The 13,339-nt window shown below is 34.7% G+C and overlaps 1 protein-coding gene across 12 annotated transcripts in view; it reads left to right on the top strand.

Moving 5' to 3' along the window:
• Window positions 1-13,339, top strand: part of LOC117411427 (syntaxin-binding protein 5) — a 173,748-nt gene that overhangs the window by 61,799 nt on the left and 98,610 nt on the right. For all 12 annotated transcript variants that reach the window (XM_059025169.1, XM_034018960.3, XM_059025167.1 and 9 more), the window contains exon 5: window positions 12,914-13,048. In XM_059025169.1, the coding sequence (XP_058881152.1) occupies window positions 12,914-13,048 (135 nt within the window). The remainder of the gene's footprint in view (window positions 1-12,913; window positions 13,049-13,339) is intronic.

Below are 13,339 nucleotides of genomic sequence, written 5' to 3'. Positions count from 1 at the left end.
GTAGTGACAGATTTTTACGCTGCCCATTTACTTACTCGTTGGATCCTGTCTTTGATCCAGCTAGATATTAAAACCCTGCTTTCTTCCTCTGTGAAGTTGCACAAGCTTCCTTCAGACATTATTTCCAAAATCTGTAATACAAAACAATTGGGTTTAGCCAGTAGTCGCTACACATCGAAAAATGTAAACACATGCAGCCACCACTATTTATTGATATATCAAACATATTATCAATACTTAATATAAAAAATATAGAAATGCGTTAATTTTTTTAGATGTACGAGTTGGAGTTTTGCAATCTTTCCAGAATATGTCCTCAGCGCGTTTACACTGAAAAAAGTGACCGGAATCTGTCCTCTTATCCTCTCGATCTGGAATATTTGTGCCAGTGTAAACGCACCTACACACAGTGAGGTAGTGGCTGAGCTGGGTTTGAACTTGGAACCTCCTGGTAACAAGCCCCCCCTTTTTTTCTTTTTTAACCATTGGACCACCAAGACTCCTGAATCCACTAGACAGTGGCAGCTTTCAATTTTGGTTGTGAGAACAATGGATTAATGTGATTTTGAAAACCTGTGATTTTTACAAACATAATTTTATTAGGTAATGAAAACAGTTGCACACATTTTGACTTTGTTTAGTTTTGGCACTTGGCCTCGCCTTTTGGCGCAATTGGTGTTGCCTTGAAATTTGGATTGACATTTTTCAGCTGGCTGGGAGGCAGTGCAACTGCCAAACCCCCTGGTGAGGCAATAAATTCTGAAGATGTACTGTAAACCCAATAGCAAGGCACAGACTGGAAAGAGAGGTATGTTTAGATTTACCTGGCTTGAATGTTATTGGTAACTGTCACTGATTTGAAGGTTGAAATTAATGTGGGAGTTACAGTACTTCCTAGTCCAGGGTCTGATTGTCTTGGTGACGGTTACAAGGCTGTTCCTGTCAACGAAATGGTCATCTTTAGCTTTATAATCGGTACATAAATAATAATAAAACAATTTGCTTAGAAAGACCAGATTAGCAGATGCTACAGTTTTAGATATACTGCATCCTGTTTTATTTTAATCCTTTGTGGTTTCCAAGTTATTAAACTAGGATGCAATTGTCAAATCAGTCCTTAATGGATCTTCAGTCAGTGCTAGAAATTACAAATAGAGGTGGTTCAGGTTGGTTAACTACATTTTCTTTAATTTGTGGTTGTTTCTCTGTTCTGTGTAAATCAAAAGATGCGAATACCGTACTAGCTATAAAGTACAGCTACGGTATGGCAGCACCTTCTACTTTGATTTATTTCAGGTATTGGTGCTGTCATAAAAACCAGTATCTTAAAGAGGCATTGTGGGCACGTAATTAATGATAGAAAGGGTTAACTGTATGAGAGCTACAGACCCTGGCTTTTAACCGTATTAAGCAAATTTATGGTCAGATCAGCTGCTGCTACATTTATTAATATCAAGGGGACTTTAACTTTGCAGTTTGATATCTTCTCAAGGATTGGCGGTTTCCCTGTGTCATTATTTCTGGGTATCTGTCAGCAGTAAAAAGAGAGCAAAAAAAGTCATTTGTATACGTTTTGTTTGTCTATAATTATACGTGGCTACGATTTATTTTGGTAATCGTTCTGTAGGAAACATTATTTTCCTGACATGGAATACAAAAATGATTTTCAGAACCTGAAAGGTTATGTAATGAAGGGAAATGTGTATTTCAAGAGTACTATATCAGGGTTCCCGCGGATCCTTAAGTCTTAAATTAGTTTTTCAATTTTTAAAGCATTGAAAGGTCTTAAATATGACCGATTTTCAGTTGAAGGTCTTAAAAAGGTCTTAAATTATTTTTTTCTATAAAAATAAAAAACACGATACCAGAGATCAAGTTCTGAAAACTGCCATGCGTATCCGAGTATTAAATAAGAAACCGCCCGTACCCTAAACAATGATCGCTAGCAAACGTGATTGTAAGTAAATAAAAACATACAACAAATAAACTCGAAAATATCAGCACGAACAAGGCACAGTAAATGTTCAAGATTTAGATTTTGACTATAAACCGACTACACTTTTCATCACTGACTTCTATTAATTGACCGAACCAAAGAAATATTATCAGTGCACACTTGTCACACAAACTAGGATTCGGTCAAATGAAGTGAAATGTAGTAAGCACATACACCAATGCAGATCATCAGAAAGTCTATGTACTACTAGAATTTGTCTAAAACTTTAGGCATTTGAATTTTTATTTTAAACGGTATTGTAAAGATGTTGCCGTCTCCTCGAGTTGATACTACTACTAGCGAGCTCAATTGTGTTGTGGGGATTTGGGTTTTATGTATTAAAAAATGAATACAATATTATTCCCATTTAAAAAATACGTAGCCCGGTGATTGACACCTCCGAGGCAGAGCAGCATTTTTATCCCGAAAAATAAAAAAGAGAAATGTTGTGCCCCGCAAGGTGTGGAGCCTCAAAATTGAGGAAAGGATGGTGGAGATGTGGCAGGAGCACCCGTGTGTCTTTGACATAAGTGACATTTCCAATCATGATCGCTCATTGAAGGAGCAAAGATGGAGGGAAATTCCTTTGGAACTTCAGGTACCTGGTAAGTAAGTAATTGTTATAACGCCGAAGCAGATAATGTGTGTGGTAGTGTGTGCTCTCATTAGAATCAATTTCTACAGTCACTCGTATTCGATATCCCTTTCAAACCCCTACTGTATGCTTGTATTGCTAATTTAATCAAATACGAGGAGGAGGGGTGCGCGTCTGTGTGTGTGAAATAGAGAGAATGTAGATTACGTTATTATTATTATTATTATTATTATTATTATTATTATTATTATTATTATTATTATTATTTATTTCTTAGCAGACGCCCTTATCCAGGGCGACTTACAATCGTAAGCAAATACATTAACTGTTACAATACAAGTAATACAATAAGATCAGGTTTTAATGCATATTTAAACCTATAACAAACCTGAAGTAACTATTAAAGTTGTATTCTAGTCTGTTCAAAAGCGCAGCACTCGCTCGTAGTACAAAATATTTCAAGTCTTCAAATTATTCATCTGATGACCGCTTGACGGCCAATCTCCCACGCCAATCTTTTAATCTAATAAATATTTTGTACTAGGAGCGAGTGTTGCGCTTTTTGAACAGATTCGATTTTATTATTTTGGATGCACCTCGACTCAAGTTGGTTCAGAGCACAGACGTCAATGAAATAAATATTGACATTGCTATAGCCTAATGTTATAACTGTTGTAACCTTTTTTTATCGCAATATGTTGAACATTTGTGCAGTATATGCCCCTGAAGTATAAGTTCTCATGCTGGAATTTGCAAAGTATGACATTAGCAATATCCATGGTCCTATTATACACACATATAGTACTTACATATTCAAAATGCATTACTGTATGCTTTCAATTATATAGATATGAATAATGATACTGTAATATGTATTTATAATTATTTTTGGTCAGTGGTAGAAGTCCAAACACAAGCAGAAAGCTGCTGAAACCTCGTCACAGTGGGAGTGGGGCAAAACACCTCACTTCCAGGCAGAAATTGACTTTAAAGAACCTTGAATTCTTAAAGCCATTTCTTGTGCACCGTCATAATGAAACCAGTTTGGAAGCAAGTAAAATATATATATATATAATATATATATATATATATATATATATATATATATATATATATATATATTAATGAGAATGTTTTTTCTAGTATTTAATGTTTTTCATATCAGAGAAAAAAAAAATCTACATAAGCCAATTGCGGGTCCAAATGGATCTCTCCACGTTTTCTTCTTTTATCTGTGCAAAACAATGCACAGACAACAGCGATCATGATTCTCCCGAATGATGTCTACGATTCTGCAATGAAAATAGGCGCAGTCCGCGACAAGATATCTCGTGTAGTGTGTGTAGCTTGCAATCCCCCGATCTACAGTGAGAAATCGTAGCTTAATCGGTACGTGTCCGTCGCGCTGCGTCTCCCGATTGAAAACATCTTATAGTGTAAACTGGCTTTAGGTGAACGATGGGAATCGGATCAGAGTCCCCATTGAATCGGTCCTTTTGATTCACCCTATGAACAAGCTGAGTGGCGCACAGGAGTCAAGTTACCAGCCTATCAAGTGGCTGATTTGCTCGTTGTAACACTCAGCCACTGAGTGTTATGAAACTGAAGACCGTATGTGCCATGTTGGATCCAAATTCCCGCTTACTTAGTGCATGATAAGAACTCTGTTTGAGCCAAAATGGCGTCAGTTACATCTTCCAGACCATAGCTGTATATCTCTGATCCAGACAGTGTGTACTTTCTAGAGAGCTGCTTCACGCTGTCATAAAATCAGTTTGTGACCCTTAATTATTTTTTAATTTTTTTACAGTTCTTCTTGGTTTACTATGTACGTAACCTTGTGTAAGTCTGCCGAACAAAAAATAAATAAAATTAATCACTACTAGTTGTAGCCTATGTGTGTTGCTGAATAAACACAACGGATTAGTTCCACAAATACCACTCGTTCGAGCCTCTCTTTGTTGTTGTAAAAACAATGAGTTATTCCAAATGTATAGGAAAAAAAACAAGTAAGACATGCAATGGACTTTTTTTTTTTAAAGATTAAGTTTGATTGATACTGATGGCTAAACAATGCTAATGGTTCAAACTGTTATGTTATCTCCAGGATTCTAAATATATATATGCGGTCTAGTATTGCCATGCGTTACGTCTGGTGTGAGAGTTAAGAGTTTTAATACCGTTATAGATTAAAAACGCCAAAAATGTCTTGCGACTGAAGCTCTTTCCAATTTCACTGCCCTCATTAGTGATTTGTGTGGTAACAAGCAGGGACATCCATCACATAGTAAGCGTTTTATTATTGTTTTTTAATTAGCATCAGTACTGTACGTTTTAGTCACCAAGAATTAAAAAATACCAATAATATGTTTTCGTAATGAGGTTAGCTGTAGAGATGCATGGTTAGTGAACTTTACTTTGCCGCCTTTTCTGTAATTTTATTATCAATAAAAATACACGATTGCCATTTGCTATCATGGAATAGTTCTGTGTCATTTCTGAGTGATTTGAGGCTAGCACAGAGGCTTCGTTGATTTTAATTAATTAATATTTACAATAAAATGATGATGATGTTTCCAACAACTAGAAACCAGTTTGAGGGACTATTTTTAGCCAAAAGTAAATATAATATATATATATATATATATATATATATATATATATATATATATATATATATATATATATATATATATTATAATACTGTAACTTTTATAATTGTATCCATCACACACTCCAAGGCTTGTGTAAACTCTGCTGGCATATTTAAAAACAAACAAAAATAAGAAATTGTGGTTGGTTCTGAATCACTGAAGAAAATGTCCCCCTAAAATTTTGAGAAGGGGCCACATTGACCCTCAGTCTGTAAGTCCTGGAGCAAACACTGATATATATATATATATATAAATTTGCTCAAAAGAGCCAACTCCCCAATGTTTTGGTATGTTTTACATACCGTTGTATGGGAAAGTGTGTCTGAAAACAAACAGTGGAGGTACTTGTAGGCTTTGGATGTCGTGGCAACTACAATCATTTATTTATATTTAAATATATGAATGTGATTGATGTCATTCACCACATACTGTAGATGATGATGTAAGGATCTACTATTCCTTTCTATTTAAACCTTCAGGCATCATGGTACTGAGTATTTATCCATTTATTTTCTTTTAGTCTTCTATACTGTATATTGTCTAATTAATTTTTTTCTAAAACTACAAATTTTAGGTCATTCATGCTATGCTTATTCTTTGTAAAGTGCTGAACCACTGGTTAATTTACTTCTGTATTTCTTATGTTTGATAGGTGGTTCTGTATGCGTTTGGATAATGTTGTACCTGTCTCTCCTACATATTTAATATTATTATATTTTTGGCAAAATATACCATAAACAAGGTTGCTAGTTTTGCATGAGGGATTTTTTAAGATTGAGTACATTTTTTCTCTCTGTGATTTCAATTTTATCTTTACAAATAGATTTGCATACCTTAATGTGCTCTTACAGGTTTTAATGTCCTGTAATGTGTCTACAATCTGTTTGTCTACTATGTACCAAAATATCAGCTAAATTTGCATTCCATCTAAAAGCCACAATCGACGCTTTCGGAAATATATTTTCCATTTTCTATCAATTATGAAGTATACGGGCAGCAGTGTGGAGTAGTGGTTAGGGCTCTGGACTCTTGACCGGAGGGTTGTGGGTTCAATCCCCAGTGGGGGACACTGCTGCTGTACCCTTGAGCAAGGTACTTTACCTAGATTGCTCCAGTAAACACCCAACTGTATAAATGGGTAATTGTATGTAAAATAATGTGATATCTGTATAATATGTATAATGTGATATCTTGTAACAATTGTAAGTCGCTCTGGATAAGGGCGTATGCTAAGAAATAAATAATAATAATATACGCTTCCAAACTATTTTTGAAATGTTGGGTAATAATTTAGAATATATAATTTATTAATGGTACTCTCTTAATCATTTTTTTTTCCTTTTATTATATTCAAGTAGTTCATTTCTATTGTTTGTCAACTTTTCTCAATTATTTCTCAATAATCTGTTCTTTTATATCCTCTTTTTTTAAAGATTTATTTAATTCCTTTCTCTTTTTTAGTCATTTTCATCAGAACAGATTATTTTTATCCTTATACCCAGTTCTTTAGGAATGGTTATTTTTGTATGGTTAGGATGTGAAGATGACATGTGTAGGAACTGATGCATATCAGTAGGTTTTGAGTAAAAATGTGTTTTAATAAGTCCTTGAACCAAGGTATCTAAGAATTAAATTTCTGATTTTGTCCACCTTAGATCTTCCGAAATATAAGGATGGATATTTGAAACTAGAAAAGAGATTCCCCTCCATGTGTCCATATTCTGAAAATGTCATCCACTTATCTTATGTATTCTAAAGGTTTCTTGTATACTTTACCCAACAACATATCCTCCCAGTTACCCATATATGTGCTTGCAAAATGCATGCCTAACTTTGAGCTTGAAACATTTATTTCCAAATGTAAAATAACTATTTTCCTAAAACTATCTTGATCATATTTAGTATCTCTTCTGTAGGTATTAGGTTCATATCTTTTCTATTATCCAGTGCCTGTTTACATGCTTCTAAAGTTTCAATCCTAGGAACACTGGGGTACAGAGATTTCACATCCATGCAAAATAAAATAGTATTCTCTGAAAGTTTATTTTTTAATCTGTTAATCCTATTCAGAAAATGTTTTTGTATCTTTAACATAGCTAGGTAAACTTTCAACATGTGGCTACAACTGCCTCTCAGCTATTTCTGCAATGTGGTATGTTGGGTTAAATTGTGCTAACAATCATTAGCATATATATAATTAAGTTTATTACGAGATAATAATGTGTTATTTAGCAATAATTGCATTTGAGAATGGTGTTATTTAGCAATAATTAGTGCATTATTATGAGAATTCTGTGTTATTTTGCAATTCTAGCATTACAAGGTAGTTTTCATCAGCGATAAAGAAGTCATGTACAGCAGAAGTGAAGTGCAGCTGAATCTGAAGTATTTCTTTTACAGTTCCCTAAATGTGAAAAATGTGTTTACAATGGTGTCAGTTTGTGCAAGTCAGGATGTCTGGTTTTGTTAAAAAAAAAAAAAACACACACATACATTTTCTAGAATGTAGTTCTAGTTTTTGAATAAATCATTACTAATACATAATATTGTTATTGCAGTCAATTTTATACACATTATCATTCAGTCTGAATGATTCAGCCCATTTCATGATCACATAGATTAGGCCATGGGTTTTCAACCTTTTGTGTGTCCAGACCCCTAAAGACAAAAATGTGGAAGCAGGGACCCCCTCCTTGCAATGCAAAAATAACTGAATCATTATTGCGAAATAACACAATATTATCTTGTGATAACGCAAGACACATTTCTCTTTTTGGCGCTAATGAGCTTGTAATTGTGTAAAAATATATTTTAAAAAATAATAATCATCTGATGTTGTGATCTAGAAGTCTGTATGGCATAGAGAGGGGTACAGTAATACAAACACAATTAATGTATGAAGTAAACAACTACATACGACTGTAAGTCGCCCTGGATAAAGGCATCTGCTAAGAAATAAATAATAACAATAGTAATAGTAGTAATAATAATAAACACTGTAATTAACATTAAGAATCTGACCGTCCAGTACTCTGTGTGTGTATTCATTACTCTAATCATAGGACTTCCATTATACTTGCAGGCCAAACCCACTCCTTTTAGTTGTCTTATTATTATTATTATTATTATTATTATTATTATTATTATTATTATTATTATTATTTTATTTCTTAGCTGACGCCCTTATCCAGGACGACTTACAATTGTTACAAGATATCACATTTTTTCTAATATACAATTACATTTATTTATTTATTTATTTATTTATTTATTTATTGTTTTAACACATTATTTTTACATACAATTACATACATTATACAGTTGGGTTTTTACTGGAGCAATCTAGGTAAAGTACCTTGCTCAAGGGTACAGCAGCAGTGTCCCCACTAGGGAAAAATCCAGAAAAAGGATTCTGATTACACGAAGGAATGTGACATTCTGTTCCTCTTACAGCTGCCAAGACGTGACACTTTAGTATATTAAAAAACAGAGATGGGAAACTGTTAGATTTTTATTAAACAAGACATGTGCTAAATTATTTACTGGTAGTGCCAGATTTCTATAATTGCGTTTTTAGTCACGAGTTGTGGATGTCAATAGCTTGACACAGTTTTACACTACACCCCAAAAAAGATAAATGAAAATAAAATTCAACAAATAAAAAAAAATAATAAAAGATTATCTGAAATAGTGGGGAAAAATATAATCCCCCATAAAATAAGCCATCGTTCGTACAAAAATCAAGGATTAGTCCAGGGTTGTAGCTGTAATGGGTTAGGTTGAGTTTCCTTAATTGGGGCTTAAATAAATGTATGAACTTAAAGAGCTGTACAGTATAGCTCACGAGGGATGTATATGTGCTCTGATGCAGAATTGTGTTTTCAAATTTAATTAAATGTCGTCTGGAGCAAACAGTGTGCAGCCTGCTTTAAATGACTAAATACATCCAAAAGAAATGTAAGGTTTACCTGGCTTTATTCTTCTGTGCAGTGTGTTCCACACCATGTTCAGGGGGCAGGAGCTAGGGCTTTATTCATTTCAGCCTGTCAATCATCATTAATCTCTATGTCAGTCATTATCTAAATCCTATTTAAAGCTTAGTCACATCTATCACCCTTGTCAAGTATTTTGCTTTTGCATACACCGTGGACCGTTCGTTTGCTTGAATTTAAAAAAAAATTAAAAATTCATCAAACGATTCTTCGGCATGGACCAACTCCCTGACAATTCAGACCAGGAATCATCCCTGCTGGATTTTCCTCAAAACCTCTCCTTCACATTTACCAATGGAAATCCAGTACCTTCTACTTCTTACGCCAACCTCTACCAAAGAGATCAAAATGAGATCAAAATGCTCCCACCAACAGGCTGAGTCTCCAGAGCAGCTATTTTATAAAGATTGGCCGCTTTCCAAATGGTTAAACCATGCATGATAACAACATCAGCATCCCAGCTGGAAGCGATTGTATGGCGCTGTTTAAAATGTACTGTACCTTCATATCTGCTACACCCATGTTCCCTCCTTTTCGCAGACATACTTGAGCAAATCTGCCATCTCAGAATCCCAGGACAGGCAGTTGCTGCTGCCCCTCCTCTCCAGTCATGGTCCCTGCCTCCTCTGTCAACGCAGCAGTTCAGCAACCTGAAGGCTCCCGCCCTGTGAAATGTTCTGCATTTAGATCCAGGGGCCAGTTGATACTAGTGAAATAGCCACACTTGTCTTTTTAGCGAATCTCTCAAAGTGCCTAGTAATGTATTTTTAACCAAAGGAAATTGTAGTATTGTATGTTTTAATTTAAATGATGCAAAAAGGCTGGCGAAATGTATTTTAGACTTACAGGTTTCATTTGGTACTTTCCACCTCCTGGAAATTCTAAAATGTTCCTGCTGCAGTAACACCTCAAGGTGTCTCATGCATGATTATTGCCTGATTCCTAGTAGGTGGTTGCTATGGAAACTTTCTGGTGTTTTTCTCGTTAGTGCCTGAAAATATGATGTTTAGCTACATTAGTGTGAGAAATGTTGTGTTCCATCAGAATATTAGCTACGAGGCGTTTTTGCATACAGGTATACTGTAAGAAACCAAACCAGGTGTTGTAAGGGCTTAAATCAGATTATGTGAAAATTATCACAGAAATGAAAAGTCATTAACTGTGAAATTGAAATCTATAGATAGATCATATTTCTGCCACAAAATGTCCTTTCATATTATCTAAGTTGCAACAGGTTCAGGCATATTATATGTGGTAGAGATGAGAATATGTTTAAAAAAATGCTTTTCCAAAAAAATCATGTTTGGTCACTGCTATATATATATATATATATATATATATATATATATATATATATATATATATATATATATATATATATATATATAGCTTTCCAACAATACCGCCGCTTTCAGTCTAGCTGCTTCAGTGACAGAGCAATAGACTCAAAACGAAACCTAAGCTGTGAACTTTGACACATGATGAGAGGCTTAACTTCAGGCAGTCGTAGTTCCGTCTAGGAGGACTGCATACACACTCTAAATACGTCTTTGGAAAGCCCTGAGTCTGTACTTTTAAACAAACTGTTAGGTGGCTTTTACGGTGCCTGAGTTATATGTGCGTAACCTTTGGTGCGCTGGCGCCCCAAAATGAATAGAGCTAGGTTTTAAGAGTTAAAGAGAAAGTCACCACTTGCAAAACACCTAGATAGACTTAATATCGTTTTTTTTTTGTTTTCAAAACTATTTACTTATACTATTTTATACTGAGTTTCTATAATGCTCAAAGATAGCGGCCAAGAATCATGTACAAGAGAGTTCAAGCCCTAATAGATATGTATATGTAGTACCAGATTGACAGATAAATACATGTGTGTTTATTATAAACTTCTAGCAACCTTAGCTTTTTTATTTTTTGAGTGTACTGTATATACTAGAAGGGTGGTGTATTGGAAGGGGTTGAAGTAGAACCCTAGTAGTGCTCATCAATCTGTACATGTATCTGCATGCTCTCTCTCTTAATTTGTCTATTTTGAATTTTAGATTTTTCAGATTGGGATTTTATTGCTGTTTTATATATTTTAAAATATGCTGTATTCTTTCTTTTTCTGTCTTTTTATTACCTTAGTACCTTCTGCATCATCATTCTCACTATTGTCTATTCCTTTTGTGTTTTAATCTCACTTTTTTATTCTTTCCTCCTCTTGCACTCCTGATCTTGCAATTAGTAAGACCTCACCTAGAATATTGTGTTCAGTTCTGGTCACCTCGTTACAAAAAGGATATTGCTGCTCTAGAAAGAGTGCAAAGAGCGACCAGAATTATCCCGGGTTTAAAAGGCATGTCGTATGCAGACAGGCTAAAAGAATTGAATGTATTCAGTCTTGAACAAAGAAGACTATGCGGTGATCTGATTCAAGCAATCAAAATTCTGAAAGGTATTGACAATGTCGACCCAGGGGACTTTTTCGACATGAAAGAAAAGAAACCAGGGGTCACAAATGGAGATTAGATAAAGTGGCATTCGGAACAGAAAATAGGAGGTACTTTTTTTACACAGAGAATTGTGGGGGTCTGGAACCAACTCCCCAGTAATGTTGTTGAAGCTGACACCCTGGGATCCTTCAAGAAGCTGCTTGATGAGATTCTGGGATCAATAAGCTACTAACAACCAAATGAGCAAGATGGGCCGAATTGCCTCCTCTCGTTTGTAAACTTCCTTATGTTCTTTTTCACATAAAGCATGTAAAACTGGACAGTAGCTGTTGGGTGAGAATGAGTTTTTGAATTCTAGTATATAGGAGCAGTCTGAACTTAACAAGCTATACTTGTTCAGTTTGCACAGTGCTGAAATGCTTTTGCCACTGTAATGGTTAACAGCACCTCTAGAAACATAGTTCACTTACTAGCTTTCACTTGCATTCTTCCTCCTCTGTAATGTGCATTCAGTAAATAATCTCGGATAGGACGTTTACAGTACTTGCTCTTGATACTCTACTCTAGTTCCCAAACTGGTACACGTACCCCTGGGGAGACGTGTCCGGGGTTATGCGGGACAAAATGTGTAATGACTAACTTTTTTTTTTTTTTTTTTGGTGCATTTTTTGCATTTCTTTTCAAGACTGCTGCACTGGGAAACATAGTTTGTTTTTGTTTTTTATTTGTTAAGTTTTAGTTTAAGTGAGAAAGTGGTGATGAAGTCAACGCGAGTAACAATTTCCAGTGTTTTTCCGGTGTTGTATGTGTATAAATATGTGTATTATGAAAGCATATTAAAAATAACATTAAAATATAAACATGTATGCTAAGCGCACGCAGACAGTTGATAGGTCTGGAAGGTGGTATGCGACAATCAAAAGTTTGGGAATAGCTGCTCTAGTTCAAACAAATAAATAAATAAATAAATAAAATAAAATGTATGCACAGTAACTGTAAATACAGCTATTGGGAAATACAGTAACATTTTAATAATTATTTCCAGAATTTTTATCATATATTAGTTTAATGTTTTATTTCTACCTCTGGTAAATGTTTTCATGCTAAAGTGTTCAAAGGTTAACGAGTAAGAATCGATTCTTTTTATCTAGCAGCTACTTAGTTATCCCAATGGTCTAGTATGTGTTGAAATGCTTTGTGCTGAAAATGTATCCAATGTCTTTTTATTTTGTGTTTTACAGGATAACATTTTGCCATCTGCCTTTCCAGAGTAAATGGTTTTATGTTGGCACCGAAAGAGGAAATATTCACATTGTCAATGTGGAGTCCTTCACCCTCTCAGGCTACGTCATTATGTGGAATAAAGCCATCGAACTGTGAGTCTGTCTCTCCACCCATTACTTGACAATGATTTCGTTTTGCAGATGTCGTTTACATTATAATTTTGCCTTTACTGTGTTTGACTTGTCATGTCTATTCCTTAAGCTTTTCTTGCCCTTTTTTGAGGCCTATAAAATGATAACTGATTGGACCATAAATATGTTTAAGTTCACCAGGAATTATTTTCAGCAGAACATAATATGTCATTTACTCATCCCTGCAAATATTATTCCTTGGAGTATTAATTCACTTTCCTGGAATTAGCTTTTTGACAAGAGCACTCAAAG

This window comes from Acipenser ruthenus, chromosome 6, assembly GCF_902713425.1.
Source record: "Acipenser ruthenus chromosome 6, fAciRut3.2 maternal haplotype, whole genome shotgun sequence".
NCBI lineage: Eukaryota > Metazoa > Chordata > Actinopteri > Acipenseriformes > Acipenseridae > Acipenser > Acipenser ruthenus.
The sequence above is the reverse complement of the archived record's forward strand: the minus strand, read 5'-3'. Positions and strand labels throughout refer to the sequence as shown.